The 23493-nt window shown below is 34.9% G+C and overlaps 2 protein-coding genes across 2 annotated transcripts in view; one reads left to right on the top strand and one right to left on the bottom strand.

Moving 5' to 3' along the window:
- The window catches only part of LOC144438808 (uncharacterized), a 31933-nt gene extending 15468 nt beyond the window's left edge, over positions 1 to 16465 (bottom strand). The window contains exons 1-3 of the mRNA XM_078127988.1: positions 16096 to 16465; positions 15742 to 15795; positions 2401 to 2922 (exon numbers count right to left, since the gene is read on the bottom strand). Of these exons, the coding sequence (XP_077984114.1) occupies positions 2401 to 2922; positions 15742 to 15795; positions 16096 to 16278 (759 nt within the window). The 5' untranslated portion in view covers positions 16279 to 16465. The remainder of the gene's footprint in view (positions 1 to 2400; positions 2923 to 15741; positions 15796 to 16095) is intronic.
- An 86-nt stretch (positions 16466 to 16551) lies between these two features.
- Positions 16552 to 18845, top strand: LOC144439918 (protein kish-B-like). Its single transcript, XM_078129153.1, has 3 exons — positions 16552 to 16696; positions 17529 to 17660; positions 18370 to 18845. Exons 1-3 carry the CDS (start codon positions 16687 to 16689, stop codon positions 18450 to 18452), a joined length of 225 nt encoding a protein of 74 aa, XP_077985279.1. The 5' UTR covers positions 16552 to 16686; the 3' UTR covers positions 18453 to 18845.
- The last annotated feature ends 4648 nt before the right edge of the window (positions 18846 to 23493 follow it).

Raw genomic sequence — 23493 nt, 5'->3', positions numbered from 1 at the left:
CCCAGCACACTAGGGACAGGTTATGATAATACTAGTTTTCACAATCAACCAAAGGTATGTCACAGCTGCATGTGTGAGTATTTTCATTAACACACATGGCATTTGTTTAAATTGTGTATCAACTATAGATTAAATAAATTCTAGATAAGTCATTGATATGATGCCTTGATTACTGTCTTTTGATAGTGGTCTGAGCTTTTGACAAGATGTCATCCTTGTTGGAAATTAATGTGTCATAGATGATATCATCTTTTAATGCACTAAAATTATTCATGAATTGTGTGCATCAGTATTGCAAATGTGTAATCGTTATCGTCAATATTACATTTTTGTAAGCTCTTTGTTCATGGATCAATGTATGGTATAAATATGTGTCACTTCTAATAAAGTTATGCGGGCAAATCTTATATACAGCTGATGCTAGTCTGGCTCTAGAATAGAAATATCAGAAGACAGGACATTGTATGTGAGGTGATGCTATGATGACCAATGGTTGCAGTGACCATACGATTAGATGAAATAGTTGGCATATTTTTTATAGAATATCTGGTAGGTTACCATGGTGACAATAAGAAATAAAATCTAGAAAATATGACAGTCCTTATGTCGTTAACATGTGTAGTATGCAATTTGGTGATGTTTACTAAAATTGATTCATCGTTTACATTAATACTTGAATAATACATGTGAAAATTTTGCTCACTTTTTAAAGACAAACCCATACAACATCGAGTCTTTGAAGCAACATGGCTACAATATAGTAGTCACTATGAATTACAATCTTTTACTAGCAACATTTAAAAAGCTGTGAAGCATGACAACAAAACAGTGCATTTGTAGTTCGTGGTACAGACTGGTGCATTAGTTACATAAATATAACAGGTATTTCCCTGTGACAACAACCTACCTGAAACCTCCACTATACAAATTAGTAATTAGTGCAGAACACAGATGACGTCACGTAGTTTCATACATTCATTGGCAATGAATTAAAAGTGCAGTTTATTTCCTACAATTACTTATATAGTCATTGGCAAAAGTGGTTTCTGAACATGGTGAGAACTGAAATCATTTAGCAGCAATTTGTTGGGTGATTTCATGGTGCTATTATGACCAGCCACCACCTTTTATGCCTGTTTGATTTTCTGGTCACGCTTACTTCATTGAATTCTTACAATGGTAGTGTGAAAAGACTAGCAGTGTGGGTTTTAAATAGATATACTGTGACATAAAGCTCTCAACATTAATGTGTTGCACAGTCATTTTGTGTAATCACGATTACTTAACCATGTTTATATCTGCGTCTGTTTCACTTTCTGTTGAAATAAATGCATTTTGAAGGGTCTCCCAATCCTCGTAATTGCAGGGATGGGAAACAAGATTTAATAGCTAGAACATATTACTTGTAAGATAGCAATAAACTCGGCAATTATGTTAGACATGTGAGACATAACCAGTACCTTGCTACTTGTGGCAGATTTCAATTTGCAGTTAGACCATTTATATAAGCTGTGCATTCCATTAGTACGTATTGGTAATATGCAATACTGTCAGTGTGAATGACATATAAGAACAGATAAAACAAGATTTTAATTATTTATAGAGGACCACACATGTATCTGGGATTTTATAAAATGTCATGTGTGTGTGTGTGTGTGTGGGGGGGGGGGGGGGGTAATGCTAATCTTGTCAGCCTTCAATCTAAAATACAACAGGCAAACTGTCTGGCAGAGCTGCTGGTATAGAACAGGTTAGGCCAGAATGATCCTGTGGAATCTTAATGTTTAGCCGATAAAATACATTATATGAGAACTTGGGATTGAAACCCTGGCCTTTAACACTGGTGTTTTCTGTTGTTACTGTTGTCATGTGTACTACAGGTAACATACTCAATGATGATCTCGGCTCTGTTATTGTTGTCATGTGTACTATACGTAAAATACATGCAATTAAATTACATATCAGCTCTGTTGTTATTGCTGTCATGTGTACTACAGGTAACATACTCAATGACATATCAGCTCTGTTGACTGATAAACTTCATAAGTCAACCATTATAGATATTAAGGAAGATAGATTTTCATTCATTTATCTATTACAATAACAACAGTAACACAACTTGCATGCCAGCAAACAGTATACATACACATACATTACACATATCCTAGCATTGTTAGTATTATTTCTACCAGTATATGATTCTGTTACCAGTTTTTTTTAATTCTACTGTGTTGTTAGACTTACAGCAGATGCAGATATTACATGTAATGTAAAGGTGTAGTTAGTGCAATTGAAGTATTGCCTCTTTGAAGCACTACATTTAAGGACTGAGATTTATTTACTGATTTTATAAAAATTACTTTTCAAAGGGTACTAATATTACCATATTACCCAACATACCTCCTGGGAAGAGTCTTCAGTTAATGCTTGTGCAGTTATCGTGGATACGGGAGATAATGGTGAGGGTTGTGGGGATGAGTCAATGGAAGACGAGATGGAATGACTGAACACAGATGATGTATGTGGTGATACTGACAGAGTTAATGATTCTGTAGCACCACTTAACTTGGAAGACTCTGACAACTTAGGTGAAGTGGACAGTTTAGGAGAGCGAGAGAGTTTAGGGGAATGGGTAAGTCTAGGTGAAGGTGACAGACCAGAAGATTCACCCAGTCTCGGAGCTGATGATAGTCTGGGAGAATGTTGAGGAGATCTAGGGAAGACGAAGGAAGATTTAGGAGAAGAACTGAGTGGAGTACGGGATTTGCCATAAAAGCTTGGAGATCCTGGAGATTTGAAGTCATGAGAGGATGAAGAGGAGATCGGTTTAGGAGAAGAAGAGGGAGGTGGTTTTAAGAGATGGCGAGGAGGACGAGGGGAAACAGGTGGAGGTGGTGATTTCAGACTCTTTAGATGAGATGGCTTGACGAACAAAGGAGACAAAAAGTGGAAAAAAATCAAATATTATTGAAAAGACATGAAGGACAGATGAGAGAGGACAAAACAAACTTTAATTTCATTTGAAATGGCTTATTTGATGGACAAAGGAGTGATGAATAAAAGAATAACACATTTGATATGAAATGGCTTACTGAATAAAGGACGCCTGAATACAAGAATCACATTGCAATTCATATGAAATGGTTTGATGAACAAAGAACAGGTACTGTACATAAAAGAACAAACTGACATGCAATATTAAAAGATTATGCGGTACATGTACATGTTTGAGTCATGCTGTTAGCATTGAATACAACATGTAGACACATGCATCGTGTTACATGACATGAATTTAAATACAACACAAAACTGGATCTGATATTACATCACATCACATTTATGACAGTTTTGTATGAACAATATAATACAGCCACTGTGTGTACTGCCATATATCACTTGTTTGTTTTTTATCAACCCAATAAATTGGTATTTCATTGATTTAAAATTTTTAGGAACAGACTGTACTGACATATAAATATATCACTTGTTTATGTAGTCATCTGTTCATCTCAATAAATTGATACAGCGTATTTCACAGATTTAGGAACAGACCTCATCTTCAATTCATTCCCTTAGGTAGATTTAAAATAACTGCTTACGTTGGAACGACGATCACACAAGCACATAAATTTTAAACATTAATATCAAGCCCAAATCAAGCACATCGTTATTTCCATGTTTATCATACCATAATGTAATCTGACATACTGTGGAAATATTAGTATAAATATAGTGACATGACTATTTGTACATCTGTCTCATTTCCTATGACATCAGAGGTATCTATGAATGTTCTAAACCATCCAGGTATGAAGTTTAATGAATTAATGGCGTATTGAAGTATACTAATCTATCCTACTGGACATACTGTTGTTTTGAGTGACAACAACTTTCATGTCCTTTCCTGGATACTACTTTTTCAGGTCAACTGATGATTTTGTGACAGGTGGTTGGTGACATGTGACACAGTTGAATAGTCATGTGATAAAGACAAGCACGGAGGAATTCAACCAACAACAGGCAGTGTATGAGCCTTTTATTTGTGATGAAGCTACATGTATATCAAGAGAAACATCAATATATAATTTTCAGGAATTCAAGATTATTTACTTCTTCATGTTGTAAGAATATATTACCTCAGGTATATATTATTCTACTTTTTGTCTTAAAGTGAAAGTTAAGCTCAGTTTTCATCTGCATTCAAGTTTAATACATAAGTTACATGTACATGTTCTAACTCAATACACACAAGGTATCTGAATAAGGCACATAATATACATCATGATAAAGTCAATTGGTGTATACATATTTGGCATTCCAGATAGTCAGAGTGCAAGACCGAAGACTTTAATACTATACTAAATTATAAGGGATATCATTATATAAACTGGATACTGGTATCCATATACGCATCTGTTATCTTCTCAAAAAAACCTTGTATGAGTCTTTGAATGATTTCTGGATAAGTTAATTTTTTCATGACACTACACACTAGTCTAGTGCTATGCATGGCTTCAAATCTCAAGACCTCTCTTTATGGGTGATGAGATGATTCGATACCATGGATAGCACTAGAATCTACACATATATACAATATGACATGTTTATAAGTCCTGTTTGCAGACAAGAGTACAAGTTCAACATAAGTGGAGATTTAAGTTTGACTGTATTTATAATGTAAGTCTATCTGCAAACAGGATTAATATACGGCATTTGTCTATCATCTGGAGCCAATGGATACTTGTATCACAGACAAGTTACATGTATTTGTCTGTGTGTATGTAATTTTATGACTTCTCTTGCCTACCTGTAGTCTTGAAGGACTAATGCTACTACTGTACCACTATTTCAGCTATGCTAACTACCATTGTAATTTTTTAATTTTCGCTCTTTTCTCCAAATTCAATCGAAATAGCAGTTAGGATAGCTGACATAGTGTACTTAGCATTAATCTAGTCAGAGAGTTCCTTCTCCACTGTTTATGCTAAAACTGACATTTGATTGATGAGCTAAAAATAGTGTAGTAGCATTTATCCTTCAAGTCTACAGGTAGACTACATGAATTTTACACTAGCTTATCTTTCATAACAGCATGAATCTGTTTGGCTTTTCAATTTCATCTCAAAGGTAGTCTTTTATTGGTTTTATATGTTGAGTGACCCATACTTTTTTCCCCATTCAAACTCAACCCTTTATGATGTCAATCCCTGACCTATACCTGTATGAGTCAGGGTTGCAAAGAATGACCATGTGTCTAGTCTTTGTTCTAACTTAATTTACTACCTGCGTGGTCATCTGTGCACCGGATTCCCTGGTTTTCACACGCCAACATTTTATATGTCTTTTCAATAATATACCGGTATATGATGTATAAGTGCAATGACCTTTTGATGTCAATTTATAGAGTATATTCTGATGTTATTGTTTTGTATTCTAGAAAGATTAAGAAGGATTCTGTGTAAAAGATACATGATTGCTGTGATATAGGAACTGATTGTATATTCTGCAAATACTATTTGATTTTCACGATTGGGAAGATTGATAATGTCACATGTATTCAAGCAAACATGACCACGCTAGCTTAAAATCTAGGCAAATGGGAATTTTGAATTTTTGATTTCCAAATGTGATGGGGAAATAACGATTCCACTTCCAGGCTAAGATCACGCATATATATATACAAAAAAAAGTAATGTTGTTCTCAAGAGAAGTAATACACATGACACATGTGGAATCTAATTGTCTAGTTTTTCTAATTTTTCAGTTTTATTTTTGTATTTGTGTTATTTTGTTTCCTTTTCACATTTTATGTTCATGAATAAATAAAGTGAATATTCTGGCTACTTTCAAATTTCCGAGTTTGTCGATAAATAATTCCCCAAAATGACAAGATTTTTAGTTGAATATATTGACAACAAGAATATATGACCCTCAACCCTGCATAGAGCTCCTCCTAGTTCTTATATCTAGTACCTAGCTATTATTTGAATAAACACAATTCTACTCCATTGACAGAAGAATCCAGGGCAGAGGTAAGTAATAAATCATACACCTCAACGCATGCAAAGGTCGATATTTGCATTGATATCAGTCCATAGAGGTAACTTGGCCATGAAATTTCTTTATGTATGATGAGTCACTTAGTGATCTCCAACTGTCAAGATTTAGCATCTACTGGAGACATGGCCCTGAGATTTCTATACACCTGGTACACATCCATTCATGTTTGTGAAGTGCTTTAGCATGTTCAGAGTTATTTCAAAGTATCTCAACCTGGACAAGTGTCTGTTTACTTAACATGCAGAATGGGACTTCCCCTTTGATAAGCATTATTGCTTTGTACTTGAATTCCACAGTGGTTGGAATTATTCCAACTAAACTAGTTTATTGCAGTATATAACCATGTAGTTTATAATCACAAATCTCAAACTGGACAGGTCTGCATTTACCTAGAGTACTGGTATGTTAGATGGGACTTCCCCTTTGAAAGCCATCTGTCTTTTGTTCTATTTGTCCTACATGACTGCAAAGATAACACTTCCCTAGCTTTTCATAATTGGATATAAATCACAATGAAGACTAAAATTGTATTCATCTACAAAATACAGTACTGCAGTATCTTTGCCAACCACTGACTGGATATATATTTGGCATGATAGTGACATAATAGTTTGTATTACTGTTTCTAACTTTAAGTTCTTGTAATGTCTAGCATTATTCATATACTATTTTAGTATTTATACCCTAGGTGAGATTCAACAATACACTGTGCACTATACAGTTAGCATGGTGGTTACAAGTCATTCATATGAGATTTTACATTGTAAAATAATACACTGCACTATACAGTTTAAGTTAGCATGGTGGTTACAAGTCATTCATGTATGAGATGACATTCTACAATAATATACTACCCCACAGTTAGCAACTTAGTATGGTGATTACAAGTGGCTCTAACCTACATGCAGTCTTGAAGGACTAATGCAACGACATTATTTCAACCATTCTAAGATTCCTCCAAATCTACGAACACACGTTAAATCTTCTAGTCTAGAATGTAGGATGAGTGAAATTCAAAAAATCAAAATGGCAGTTAGGATAGCTGAACTATTAGCATAGTAGCATTAGTCCTTCATGACTACAGGTAGGCTAAAATGATTCACCTACGGTCAAGGAACAGTTGGTGTGCTGACAAGGCCACTAGTCTAGATTATGTCAGTGAGTCATTCATAAATAATAAAGAGTCATTGGTAATGTGAACACTGACATACTGCACACAGATATGTGTAAAACTTTGCAATATGGATTCTGTAAACACCAGGTTGTGACAAACACACAACAGGATATTTGTTTTCTTCAAATTCATCTCTGTTGGTCATCTAATGTATTACATAAAGCTTTTGTTCCAAACACACAAACTTGAAAATTATTACCTGAAATTTTTGACCGCACACGTCAGTCTTTATCAAGAGACTGACCCATTATTCAAGATATGTTTTTGTGAATTTAACACTAAATGACTAATTTGCTTTTGTATCAATACAATCACAAATTTGTTTCAAGTAAAATTCATGACATTGTTTGGCATTCATATTAATTATTCTATCATTCTTGCAAGCCAGAACACACTTTTCCATTTATACAAAGGAAAACAACAATCATGACGCTATGTGTTGTAATGTGCAAAGAAACAAGGACTGTGGTTTTACGATGATGCAGTAAATTGAAAAGAAATATACCATGCACACTGACTAGAGACTTGGCTATCTCGTTTGAAAACACCATTTTCCAGCACACTATATATACTGTCAAGCCAGTAAAGTAGTATGTCAAGTCAGATAGCCAAGTCTCTGGGCTATACTGTCCAGCCAGTATGCCAAGTCAGATAGCCAAGTCTCTGGGCTATACTGTCAAGCCAGTATGTCATAAGTCAGATAGCCAAGTCTCTGGGCTATATTGTCAAGCCAGTATGTCAAGTCAGATAGCCAAGTGTCTGGGCTATACTGTCAAACCAGTATGTCATAAGTCAGATAGCCAAGTCTCTGGGCTATACTGTCCAGCCAGTATGTCAAGTCAGATAGCCAAGTGTCTGGGCTATACTGTCAAGCCAGTATGTCATAAGTCAGATAGCCAAGTCTCTGGGCTATACTGTCAAGCCAGTATGTCAAGTCAGATAGCCAAGTGTCTGGGCTAGACTGTCAAGCCAGTATGTCATAAGTCAGATAGCCAAGTCTCTGGGCTATACTGTCCAGCCAGTATGTCAAGTCAGATAGCCAAATCTCTAGGCTAGACTGTCAAGCCAGTATGTCAAGTCAGGTAGCCAAGTCTCCGGCTATACTGTCAAGGCAGCTAGTTTGTCAAGTCAGATCTATAGGCAAGTCTCTGGACCATAGTATCAAAGCCAGTATGTCAAGTCAGATAGCCAAGTCTCTGGCTATACTGTCACACTAGTATATCAAGTCAGACAGCCAAATCTCTAAGCTAGACTGTCATGCCAGTATGTGGGGTCAGATAGCCCAGTCTCTTGGCTACACACATTGTTACTGGTAATCATTACAGATTGTGAAGAAAATATTAGTTTTCATATAAATCTTTTTGTTTGCAATTCTTGACCCTTTTCCTGACACTATTTACACTTCACTACAGCTGATAGATTTTATGGCATATTCATCTCTCTATATTTGATCTTAGCTACATACATCACAAATTGTAACTAAGCTTTAACAACTCACTGCCATATTGTACAACATATTCTTTGACTTCATTGGCAAATATATGTCAGCTCATCACAACATGGTGTTTGCTATCTCCCTACACAGGGTGTTTATTGTGTCAACAACTACTGGTATTACTCAACAGCATTTTACCAGGGTAGCAAACTGCATACAGGTATATCAATAGACTTACACCTTCATTTGCATAACTGATAAGAGTTTACATCTGCATTTCAATACAGGCTTTTTAAGGTTTTTGTAGAGGGTAGTTAAAAACCTCCTACATGCTGGCTACAGAAGTCTGTTAAAATCACAGACCTTTGAGTGAACTCAGGCGTCAATGGTTTAACACAGGCTAGTATAAGGCAGGTCAGTTTATAGGTGTGGAAGTAACTATTTGCATGTTTGAACAATACAAGTTTGCCTTTACCTATTGTATGAATGAATACATCATCACATATCTGCAGAACCTCTATTGTGTCAAATAAATACTGCCTACATATCTTTTAAATTCACTGATATCCAGACATCTTGTCTATGTATTTACAAAATAAGGGATCTATATTGTCCATTTCACTCTCTATTTTGTGTCAGGTTTTAAATATAAATATATTGTAGTCTTTGTAGAAATACTTAGCCTTGAACTTTAAGGAATGTCCTCACCTTATTAAAGTATGCTGTAGGTGAGTCTTAAATAAACTTATCTATATATGGTCTTACATTGTTTTCTAGTGTTTCTACTACTTTACAGTTGGAGTACCTTGACATCGCAATTCATGTATAATACAGGTCAGAAGTCATAAATACTTTTCAAAACAATCATACTGTGAAAGAATCTGATCTATCACATATAGAACTAAAGTTGGCAACAACCTAGTCTGGATGCCAACTGTGGTCTACAAATAGCAACGATACTGTACAGGAACTAGACTAGCAACAACCAGATCATGTTTTGATTTCTGTATTTCAACTATTTTATGTATGGAGTACAGTGACATCACAATTAATGCAATTATGTATTTACAGGTCAAAGCTGCGGTCCAGGATTCAAACTACATGTAGTGAAGAAAGTTACCACCTTTCAACACCCCATATTGATTTCTATATTCAAACAATGTATGGAGTTAGTACCTGAGTACTGTGACATGGTATTTCATGCATGCACACTGTATTACAGATTAAAACTGTGACAATGTTTCAGGTTAATTTCACAATTTGAAGCCTAATGAAGAAATCGAATTATCAACAACCATACCACACCTCATTTTAACTATATTCAAACAATGTATGGAGTTAGTACCTGAGTACTTTGACATCGCAATTCATGCATGCACACTGTATTAAAGGTCAAACCTGCCAAAATGTTCCAAGTTAATTTCAGAATTTGATTCAGGCCTAATCGATTTATCAAAAATCAGACCTTGCTTTGATTTCTGTATTTCAATTATCCCACATTATGGAATACCTTGACATCACAAGTCAAGCATACAAGTAATGTGCACATAAATTTCAAAAATAATTTGATATAATTGCCAAATGAAGAAATCCATTAAAAACATTCACATCTTGCTTTTTATTGTATTTCAACACCAAGACTATTTCACATATACAAATGTAAGTACCTTCTCATCAAATTTAGCACACATACACTATGATACACTTACATCTCAAATTTGCAAATATGTTCAACCCACTTTCAGAAGAACTGTAATTTGATTAGCCTAATGGAGAACACCTTGATTACTGTCTTACTTGCAACTGTTCAGAATAAATACCCAACCCAACAGAAATGGCATATGACATCACAAACTGTGCATGTACACACATAAATTATAGAAAGGTCAGATTTGTCAGAATGGTTCCAACCAATTACAGAAGCAATTGATTTAACAAATTGCCAAATCACATTAACTCAAAGCAAACACACCTGATGCTCATTTCTTATTTGATTTCAGTAGCACGACATTGGACAGTTCAGGTACACATACAATAGAATTTTTTCAATTCTACTTCCTCAAAATAATGTGGATTGCTAACTCAGTAAGCATTACTAGTACTAGTAGTTGGCAATAGCATAATTCATTCATCCGTTGCTTTGGAAACAAACACATAAGTACGGAAAGTCTAGGCAGATTAATGCTCAGTTTTCCATAATCTTTTCTCTTCCTTGCTTCAAATAAGATTAGAATACTAGACTTGATGAAACCAGATAAGTGTAATCGGTCATTGGTGTCACAATGCACACTAGTTACGTGTGTACATGTACTGTAGTTGTATATAGGAGAACATGGTATGATTTGTATAACCACCTGTTGGATTCTATCTAATCAATCAATGTTAGATATAAACAGTTTGTATCAACAGCTTGCTAAATTTCTATTGTTTTACAATACTAACAAAAATACCATGTAGACTATAATAAAGCCACTACAAATAGAAATTCATACACTTGTTTTTACACAGATTCCAACGTTCAGTAAAATAATACTGATGATTACTTTAATGCACCAACTTCATAATTTCTATGGTTTTACCAATTTCCAAAGTTCAGTCAGTCTACCCAATAACATTGGCAATAACTTGCATGCTCTAAATCCATGGTTTTAGGGTGTTTACCAATCTATTTAGAATAATCTCACGTGGATCAACAGAATTACTATTCTTTTTCATCATTTCCCTATTCCCACTACTTTTTTCACCAATATTGTGGTAACAGTTCCTGATATGAAATTGTCTCTTTCCTGCCCCATCCATCTACTTCTGAATTCAATACCACATTTCCTTTCTCAGAAAATATAGATTATTATTGGGGAATATGTTTTCTGAGAAATTAATACTACATTTCCTTTCTGGGAGAAAGATAGGTTTTTTATTTGGGAAAACACTTCTTTTATTTGAGAGATTAATGACAGAGATTTCCTGAGACTATTAAGACATAATATCTTTGTCATCATTGACAGTTACTCACAAGGATGGGTTCTTGCACTAATTAGAAATGACAACTACTATATTTTCCTATATACATGATATACCAGTAGTCTAGAATCTATCCATGGCTTTGTAGAGGACTCAAAGCCACAGACAGACTCTAGACTAATATATACCAGTTTTCATACATGTTTATCCTTGATTTCAACATATTTTTTTTCACTAGCACAACAACAAACACACACTTGAATTTTAACCCCAAACAGTTATTGTCTCACATGGAAGGGATCTTGTATAGGAGAAATGATGATTACTATGAAGGTCGGCCATTTTTAGCCTTATGTCTGTTTATATGTGCATGTACTTGTAAGATATTTTTATTTTTCATGATCACAAGGCATCTATGCTCTTGAACTTTCAACCCCAAACCAGTCTAACAGTTTTTTTCACACTTTCATACTACAAATTATTGATTTTAAACTTATTTTTCACAATCACATCCCACACATGCACTTGAACTTCCAACCCCAAACTAGTCTGATGCTGTTTTGTTTATCCTAGTGGTGAAGGTCAAATCTATCCCTTTGTGAGTGGATGTGCTTGTGACCATGAACCTGGATTCATTACCTAGTTTTATAGAAATGTCAATATTTTGCCATGTATTAAAACCATGACCATTTAACGTTACATTAGCGAAATGTTATCACTGGTTTAAATAATTTAATCTACGGATTCAATTCCTCAAAAAGTCAATGACTATGGTCTGACTCTCCACTGTGATCATGTGATGTGTTTTCATGTAAATGGAAGTAGGTCATATCAAAAGTAATGATGGACATGACGTGTATCAATTCCAGACTCAAGTTAAACTACAACAAAATGTGTGGAAGTTTAGAAACCAAGATGGGCAGATCTAATTCCTAATAACTAAATCATCACACTAGATGAGCACTGACATCAAAATTACGGCTAACATGACATTGACAAGTAGACAACTTACAGAACGTTGGAGGTGGAGAGTCTATCATTTATGTCTTTTCTAATCATGACTAAATTACCAGACCAGACATTAGGACTCACTTATCTTCAACATGATCTCAATGCTTATTGCTCCTTGTAATTTTAATTTAAGCAGAGGTAAAATTGCTGGTGTCCTTCTATTTATAGACATATCTACTACTTAAAAGCATAGAGTGAATGAAAACTAAAATGTAGCTGACAATATGACATATGGCTACTCTATGATTAATGACTACAAACTGACCCCATATTTACTGCCTGTTGAAATTACAGCCTATGTATATACCTCGATATTTACTTTCCTCGTTAGAAACTAATTTGACGTGATAATGAAGATTCATGAAAAATTGAAATGCTTCATTGTATCTGTGTATGCCATATTCATACATTGCAAACTGATGCTATGGTCTAGATAACAAAAAACTTAATTGCCTGTGTGTGTTAAGAGCTTTTCCATTGTAATTGGTTCATTTCAGTTTATATGCATGTTCCTATCATTAATCACTCACCTATCCCTTAGTCCTCTATAAGGACAAAATGTATATATGTTTTTACAAACTATTGATTATCACAAGAGTATGGTTCCTCCTACGCAACAACTATATTACACTAGTATGATCAACAAAATCAATTCAGTTCATGGCTAAGTGTTGTAAATGTATTCATTAACAGCTGAATTTATGTTTTGATTTTCGATAAAAGGAAACCTATATAATAGAAGCATTGACAAGGTAGATGTGTTGTCACTGGTGTTAGTATGTACTTTGTTATTGATTACAGGCTCCTGACAACAAGCATGAGCTGTGAACCATAACTCAATGCCACAAACTGTACAGGCAAATAATGTGAATGTTATTCTTTCCCTCTCCACTCTGAACACTGTTTTGAAATAATAAACAGCTAACCTGACAGCCTCTTGGCGCAAATTTAAATAAGTCTAATTCTTTCCATGATACTGATAGCAAGGGTATTGATAAACTAATATATCTGGTCATTCACCTTCTATGCTGAGATTGCAATCATGTTTGCTGGAATGCATTCAACGATATAAAGCTGATCCGACCCATGACAGATGACACACACTTCAATTCTTACTACGGATTCAGATCTATTAAACAATAATGGCATTCAATTCAGCTATGAATTGTTGGTGTATTTAGTCAGTTTATTCAGTAACAACACATCTTGCCACAACATGTACATTATGACAATACACAGTTGGTTACTAATATCAGCAGTCAGATAAAGCAAACTAATTTTAGCATTTGAATTCCACTGCCTATATATGTGTGTGGATGCATACACATGAAAAGCATGACATTCCATTGCATTATCACTGTACTTCTTAAATCATCCAGTATAAGCCTCTTAGTTTGCATAATTATGACTGTGTGTATGTCTTGCATCACTGGCTCAGTCCAGTATGAATACGACTAATTGTCCCTATTTCATCTGGGATGTCAAACACTTCATTGATTCAGTTTGAAATGCGATAGCAGACAGCAGTATGTATGACAAGATCTACAGCTAAGTCATGCATATCACAAATACACTGCAATAACTGTATAAGAATGTCTAATCATTGGGGTAAACATTGAACTCTGTCAAATTTCATATGGTAATGAAATATGGTAAAAAAAAAATTGTTTATGCATATGTAATTAGCAATACACACTTTAATTATTACAATATTTTTACATTTTATTTCTGATGGCACATCAAGATATATAAATATTAGCAAATGCAATTCTTTATTTATCGGTTTACCACTGAATCCCTAGAAATCATCTCATTTTTAATGACATATCAGACTCACTCACTTCCATTATACATTGCTGTGTTTGAATAGGTAGCCACTGGCAGATGTTACTTCAGGAAATAACCATAAAAGATGTGATAGACTTCCTCCTTTTATTCAAACTAACATGAATTAAAATTTAAACAAATCCAGATCTCTGGTGGTAACCCAGTTCTAGATAACCATCTGAATTTTTTTTTTAATTTCAATATGCTTTGGATATGAGGGTTATCATAAAATTTAAAATTAACGATGGTGAATTGACACTTTTACTGAATGTTTGAAGAGTTGAATAAATATGAATAGAATAAAAAAAATGTTGATCTAGCTTCCATAGTTGTACTAAATGTAAATTGTAATCTTCTAGGGTAAATGTTGATAATTAATGGTTGTTGGTGAAATTGAATTTTCTATTGTTGCCATAGTAAATCTTCACATTTACCATATGTAGATGATTATCCAACAGGGACCCCTCAAATGGCTTCCCGTCCTCTTTGTTAATCATCTCTGCATGCCAGTAATTAGGGTTGATATACAAATAAGGCAGTTGACAGTTACAATCTATCTACATGCAAATTAACTTCCCTGTTATCAATTAAAGAACATCTACATGTACCAAGGCCAATCACTACAATAGGAAAATCAAAAGTGTTGATGCCAGCTTTTATCATTATTTCATCACATGAAACATTTTTTTTAATCCCTATTTTTGTGTGTATTTAATGAAAGTTTATTTCGCAAATTGGATTTGACCCCTAAACAAGTACCACAGTTTTAATTAACTCTTAATTCTCTCAAATGCCCCAAGGGCTTCAAAACTGATTCTACTCTATATGATACTTACTAATGAAAGTTACTGGGAAAGACATTGTTTGCTTTGACAACTGTGAATGTTTTTTGTAATATATATAGCAAAAAGTAGTTGCACACTGTTCACTGTTTGACATGTTTCAGTTTCATACTTGTACTGCTGTGATGTAAAATCAACACTTCTGTTTTCTGCAGGCAGTCTCTCTGAGTTTACATTACAGTATTTTACATTCTAATATACAACACAATACCATAAAAACATCATCCATATACTTTGGCAGTTTATAGTACCAGTTATGTTTATGGAACAATATTTGACTAAAAAAACACATAAATAATGCTCATAAGGCCATCACTTTAGTGTCATTCAATATCAAACATATCACCTTTCCTGTAAAGGTACATGATTATAGATCTATCAAAATGAAAATGACAGTAACTATAAGGATTACAATATGATATAATATTTACCGATTGTCGGATTTCTTCTGGTATAAGCCTACCAACTATCCTTTCTTTGGTTGGCTGTGATAAAACAAAAACGAAAAGGTGAGACATTTTGTTTTTACATGTTGCATCCATTGCAGGTGAACATTCTAAGGTAAATAATAACAAATGGAAAGTGTGGAAAAATGTATACAAAATAACGATATAACATACACTTGCGATTGGCTACCTGTGTACAGTTAAACCCCCCCCCCCCCCCCCCGGTAGTTACCGCTTTCGTCAAGCCGAAAAGATTATCATTGAGGTGCGTAACTATTCTCACACCTGTTTACATGGAAACGCTACTGTAGTGTTAAAATACAAATATTTAGCAAGTACCTCTAAATACAGTGCAGGAACGTATCCCATAGCACCATCGCTGCTTCTCTTAGCTGCCCACCACTTATCATCAGGTTTGTGTGTGACTTCAAACTTATCGCCTTTCTTGAAACTCAGTACGTCGTCTCTCTCCTTGTCGTAGTCGAATTTTGCCAAATACATAACTGTAGCTGTGCTTTCCATCGTCGACCCTTCGTCGCCTTCTAGCTACCCCTAAACATTAGTGCAATATCAACGGATACAAACAGTCCTCAAATAAACACACTGTAATGTAAAAATATTGTTAGTTTCTTTGCGAACAGGCAGTAATACGGTATCATCTGGCGCTCACGACAACAACTGACTAGACTATCTGACTGACTAGGGAAGTGCCCGATAGCAAGTTTAGGTTTGGTGACCCATGATTTGCATATCGTGACCTATCCCACAATTCTTAGGAAAGGGATCCAAACTAAAATAACTTCCGCTTCCACGTAAACAGTGCATGTGTGACGCCGAAACTGAAATTTTAATTTTCTATTTAACAAATTACTAATGGACAAAATAGTCTGCATATCTAGATGATAAAGACTCCATTCTAACAAGTTCAACATGACTAACGGTAGGTAGTTTTCTTCATGTACAGTTTGACGAAATTATTTCAAGTTGATATGATGATGTTCGTAAATCATATTCTCCAATTTCCCAATTGACATTTGATCTGACAGGCATGGGGCAAGTTAGTGCCCATCCTTTTAATATCCGGGATTTCCTTTCTCCTTGTATGGTTAAACGAAAGTTATGATAGATGACAATGTGTTAATATTAACCAATTTTAGAATGTATAAACGCAACAGGAAACTGCTGAAGGAACGATTATGTTGCTTGAATTAAGTGTGCATGTTGACCTTTTCAGTAAATGTAAAAACAGTTAACACCCATTACAGTTAGCAGTTACATATAGTACTAGTAACATCTAACAATGAAATAGGGAAGAGGATTGAAAAAGAAGAGTTATTCAGTGGCTTTATGTATTGGTTTATGGCTAATAAAAACATTATGCTACTACTAGAGGACATGCACATCTGCCAATTTTGAACTGTTCTAAGAAGTCAGTGATACTTTTCAAAAACCAAAAGATGGGTGCACTCAATGGCTGTTGTTACTGTTAATAATGTGATGGCTTCTGTGAAATAACTACTATCATTCAGATCCTGAATCACATCTCCATCTTAATGTAATCAGATGTGATCATTCCACAAAGCTTTTGAATATCCTACTAACACAGACAGACAGACAGACAGACACACACACACACACACACACACACACACACACACACACACACACACACACACACACAAGGATAAAAGCATAAGTCTTGTTGGTGGTAGTTGTTATTGAAGCAGTGATAGTTATACATTTTACAACACTTGTCGTTTTTATCTTTGCAGTTTATTCATTTGATGGGCTGATTATTTTGGGTTTATTAATAGTATGTACCTGTGCATATATGAAAAGAGTACCAAGACTTAAGCAATGGTTCCTATCGGAGAAAAAGGGTTTTATGGGTGTATTTTATAAAGGTGAGTTAGTGGAACATATTAAAATTGAAATTACAGTTTCTATCAGACTAGAAAAGACCCCATGTGCAATCACAAACACAGGGCTGGAAGTCAGTAGGTATGCTGACTCAAGGGTAATATTACAGAACCCCCATGATGCATGAGTGCAAGTGTTGCATACTCATGGTATTTGCATAAGTTCTTGCTGTGTTCTCTGCAGTCACACTTTCACAAACATATCAATAATAAATAGAATACACCTATATTTATATTAACCAATGGTATAAGGTGAATTTGTCAGCGTGAATAAAAACATTTTAGATGCATAATGATAATAACTTATGTGACAGCGATAGGTGCTTGCGTTGTCCAGGTGTTATTGACTGACTTTAACCTAACGTCCCTGTATATGTACGTGAGGTGGATCCTTTTAGTACCTGCATGTTGGAGAGAGGGGTTTCATAATATCAAACATGCTTAAAAAACTTTCTAGTATGAAAGATTATGAATTTCATAAATATTTGTAAAAAGAATGAGTTGGTAGTTGACATTGAGACTAAAATTGTTGTTTCTGTCTGAGAAAAGGAGTAGTTGTGGATATTTTAATAGATGTGTAAAAACAAGGTCTAACGATATTACAAGAATATGTGGAAATGAAATATGCTGATCATTTAGCTCTTAATGATGTATAATATTGACCATATAATGTGTTTGACTTTGTTATTTACAGCTGCAGTGGTTGGGACAAGATTACATTTAGCAGTGGCATGTTCATGCGTTACCATGGCATTTTACATCATGTTTATCAAGTAGACTACTTAACAGAAGAAAAGATGACGAGTAAAAACTTGGACTGGATCAACTGAAAGAGACACTGCTATGATGTCATGATGGCTCTAGGAATCCAAGTATGAATGGAAGCCATGACTAGCAACTTTTGACATCAATAGTTACATAGTGATACAATGTATCCATTGCAACTGTATGTACATAGGTGGAAAATGTATCCAGAAAGATATTAGTGTATTGTGTATGATTGCTGATTATCCTAGTTGTACAAACCAATAATATATATAAGGTATCAGCTGGGGGACTCGAACACCCATAGGATAAGGAACCACAAGAACATATTTCTTCACAGCTTTTGTTTTATTTTGTACAGACTGCATCTACTGAGCACAAGTTTTTCTCATAGCAACAATTTCAGAAACATTAAAATGAATTTTTAAGAATATCTCTGTGCATTGTCTTCTTATGTTATTGAAACTAGTTTGTTTCATGGGTATGTATATGTATGTATATTTATGTGTGACTATGTCTGTGGTGAAGGTGACATCACATGTTGAGGCAAGGTAGTGTCAGTAGTATGCGTTATGTCTTATAAACATAGATACAGACATTTTGACAGTCTCATTGCCATTTGGCAAGACTGAAGGAAACCAGACCCAATATACCAGTATACATTGTGTACTCTGGCCCAATGTTGTCCCATGCCATGGCAATCCATACCACATCAAATACAGGTACACCTTTTCTAAGCTGTTCAGCATCTAAATTCAATGCCATGTCAATCCATACCACATCAAAGTAAGTTGTTCAGTGTCTAAAATCTTGAGCAACAAAAACTAGTCCGTACTATTTGTATCGCTAATACAAATATGGTTAGGGTCAGAATGCCACACATAATGCTAAGGCAGTGAAATTCCTTTGTTTTGTTGAGACATATTGAAATAAATATCACAAGTGCAATATTGGGATTGATGATGGACTTGACAATGTTTCATTTTGCCCATATCGATAGGTATTGATTTAATACTGACTGGAAATGATGGAGAAACTACATCAATATTAATTGCCCAGCTGTGGAAATATCAAACATTGTTTAGAAATGTCAATATGAATAATTTTTTAAATTGTGTCGCATGAAAAAGTGTCAGTGTGTACTGGTCATCGGCTTTCCATTTATGGTTATCATGATATCATAGGAATATGTCGGGGTGTGAAAATTAGTTCTGCAGTTGAAATAACCCCCCCCCCCCCCCACACACACACACACGCAACCTTTAACGAAGAATTTTTGTCTCCTGAACTTGAGCAATATGCCAAGACGATTCGTAGTATTCAAGTAGATGGATGAAGAAGGCTGCAGTTGTGGAGATAACTACATGTGCTAGATAATTGTCTACTCATCAACATTCAGAATCAATCAATAGAAATAAGGATGTTATACTACAGAGAAACACTGAATTTTTGTTGCACACATTGATCAGCAAAATAAAGCATGAATATCCACATCCTCTGATTGGATTTGATATTTAAATTCTGCTTCTGTTTACCCACCAAAATCCAAACTTGTCATATTTCATTCAGCCCTTGACCACCACGGTCAATATAAGTTATTGGGGATTTTTTTTTTTACTAAAATTTGACATCAATAGTTTCAGTTCATATCTTCTCAATGTGCTGGGAATGTTTTGTTACAGAAATCATTTTGCCTGTGTTTTCGCTATATTGTATTTGTAATATTAAAATAACAATGACTGTTGTTTTCTTAGTACTTGTAAAGATTGAAAGGTATAAATAGAATATCAGTGATATAACTAGAGTAGACATTACACATCGTCACAAACCATGACCGTTTTACGGTACCGTTATTAACGAGCCGGTCCCTACATTACACTATGATTAGACAGTTTAATGTTTTTAGTAGTCAAGATATATAGCTAGGTCACAGATTATAAATATACAATTGAGATTCAACTGACTGTAATGTTATCTCTATATACGTGTGAAGCCATATTGATTCAGATGACATCTGGGAGTCCATCACGGTGTTGATTATAATGTTCTAATATTGGATCAGCTGTGCATCTTCATGTAGGCCATCCATAGATAACAACTGCTGTCATTTCTTAGTAATTCACTGTTGGATATTTATTAGAAATGATAAATGTCATTTCAATACATATCTGTCTTTCTAAACAATGGAAATAATATCACCTGATATGGAGCTTAGTCTGGCATGATGAAAATCTAACTAAAATTGCTACATTGCAAAGGCTGCCTTGACAACAGATGTCACACAAAAAACATTGCTTTATTTCTTTTGTGTCAAATATCATTTATAATATATTAAAACCAAATCATTTAAAGTGTAACAATTTGCCAAAATAATGGTATATCACACAGAAAATGTAGAATTTTGGCTTGACTTTATCCTGCCTCCAGGTAATGAAATGTAGCACTAAAAGAAAGATTTTTGTCGTTCCAAGTGACACTTTTTCATGTGACATGGCTTTCATTGTAATTTGATTGCACTACAAATACAATTCTAACATTATTTCTGATTGGTTACATCCAGTCCATCAGTCACAAACACTATTTCTGATTGGTTACATCCAGTCCATCTGTCACAAACACTATATTTCTGATTGGTTACTTGTCATACAAAAGGGAACCTTGCACACCCCTGTAACATTCACATACCTAGGACAGGGCTGTGCACATAGCTGTACCAGCTCAGTGGAGCCACGGGACTATACCAGCTATGTGCACAATATCCCTGTAACAGCTCTGGCCAACACACTAGGTGTAACATATCTAGATTTGACGAATATGTAACTGGTATGCCAACATCAATGTAATATGGATGTGAAAAATAGCAATGCAGCATAGGTTTTTACAACAACCATGTACAAGAGCTTTATCCCACAGCCATGTACCAGCTATGTGAGCAATGCAAATCAGATATAAACAAAAGGGTTGCTACAGGGTATTATTCCACCATAGCTGTTACATGTATGTGCACAACTGTGTGCTAGGTGTGCAGTACACAGCTATGGTACTGGGATGTGCAAAACAGTCATGCCACAGAGGCGGTATCCACATCCATACAACAGGCATATCTTTCATAACCATGTACCAGGGCTGTGAAAAAGTATACCCTGTAACGGGGCTGTAAGGCACACAGCTGGTAAATAGCTGTGCTCTTCATCCTAGCACTAGGATGTGGCCACATCCTAGCATTAGGATGTGCACATCCCAGTGCTAGAATGTGCAAGGTTCCATGTACTGGTTATCATCAGGTGCCATCTTCACATTATCATAATCCTCCTCCTCACCATCACCTTCATCATCGTTGTTGTCATCATCATCATCATCATCATCATCATCATCATCATCATCATCATCATCATCATCATCATCATCATCATCATCATCATCATCATCATCATCATCAGCACCATCATCATCCTCCTCACCATAACATATGCCAAGTATAGCCAATTATAACTGCTTTGTCAAATAGTCAATGGATAGTAACCCTGCTGTAGTTGATTTACTAGATAACATTCAGACTTCAGTCTTTCAATATCAAATTGTCAACTCTATAATTGCAGATTTCACATCATTCTCTTGATAGTTTTTATTCTTTCAAATCTAAGTTCTCACAACTCAAGGTGTTCATGATCTCCAAGCGATTCTATGGAAAAGCTAAACCCTGGGAGAAAGGTATACTTACCAAGGGACTGATTTGCATTCACTGACATAGCTTTCATGGAAGCAAATCAAAATGTTTGTTTTGGCTTCCATTCTTTTAGTCTGTAAGGTACAGGGCGCCCTCACACAACATATCTTACAGTCTACCATTCTATGTGTAGGATTTACCAATACACGTAATATCATTTACAAGCTTTACACAGTGAAATAGAACCATTGTGATACTAAGAATACATATATCAGGTATTCAAGAGCACCGAGTTCTGCTTAATTCTTACAGAACATTTTTATGATTTTCATTTATTTTTCAGCTGCCATGTAACTTATAAGAAAAAAGATTGCTGAAATGTGGTGTAACATTATAGGGAAAAAACACCTCATTGTGAAAGCACCAACACACACAGTGACATACAGTGACACACACAGACACACACACACAGACACAGACACACACACACACACACACAGTCTAAATATGAAATGAAATACAAACAAGAACAACTTGATTAACAGTACATTGAGGTGAATTGCTTCATTTGTTTTATTTCTGCCTTTTTTTGTAAAACAGATACCATACACTAAAACTTGCGTATGTTTTCAACATCCCTTTGTTACTTTGCAGTCGTGGAAAAACTATGGTGCTTTTTATTCACTTTAATAAAATTATAAAACACACTAATCTTGCAATCTAACTGCAATTACATCTGTGTTTCTTGGAACTACATAGGTATCGATCCCCTACACATGCAGATCTCATATTGCCAGGTACAAAGTAACATATCTGACCAGTTAGTGACTTGTTCTAGCACTGCAATTGAAAGAGTACACCTATTGAAAATAAACAAAAAAAAAAACATGCAACAAATGTATTACTGTAAAATACATGACTAAAATACAAATATTCAATAAAACTCTGAAAATGAAACAAATACGTTTAGTATAATAGTTATATCTTGTGCAAAAGTGGTAAAAAACTTACAAATATGACTACCTCCTGCACTAAAGCAATTATACATGCTTTGCTTTTTTAAGTATTTATATTCCTTTCCATTCTCCTTTCATAACCCCCACCCCCACCCCACTCCTCAAAAACATTGATCATTAGCATTTATACAAAACCTACAGATCTGCTATTTGTGCTTCTACAGAATGTTAGATTTACATGGTGGTGACAACTACACACAAGGTAATGCATTTTTCATTTCATCTACTGTTGTGTGGGTTGGTGAAGTAATCTTTACAGGTGATACAAATAAATAGGACAAACAGCATGCCTGCATGGAATATACTAGTAAGTACATCACAATCCATTCTACTTTCAATCCAACTATCACCACTGACACACACATCTAAG

This window comes from Glandiceps talaboti, chromosome 1 (genome assembly GCF_964340395.1).
Source record: "Glandiceps talaboti chromosome 1, keGlaTala1.1, whole genome shotgun sequence".
Lineage (NCBI taxonomy): Eukaryota > Metazoa > Hemichordata > Enteropneusta > Spengelidae > Glandiceps > Glandiceps talaboti.
The sequence above is the reverse complement of the archived record's forward strand: the minus strand, read 5'-3'. Positions and strand labels throughout refer to the sequence as shown.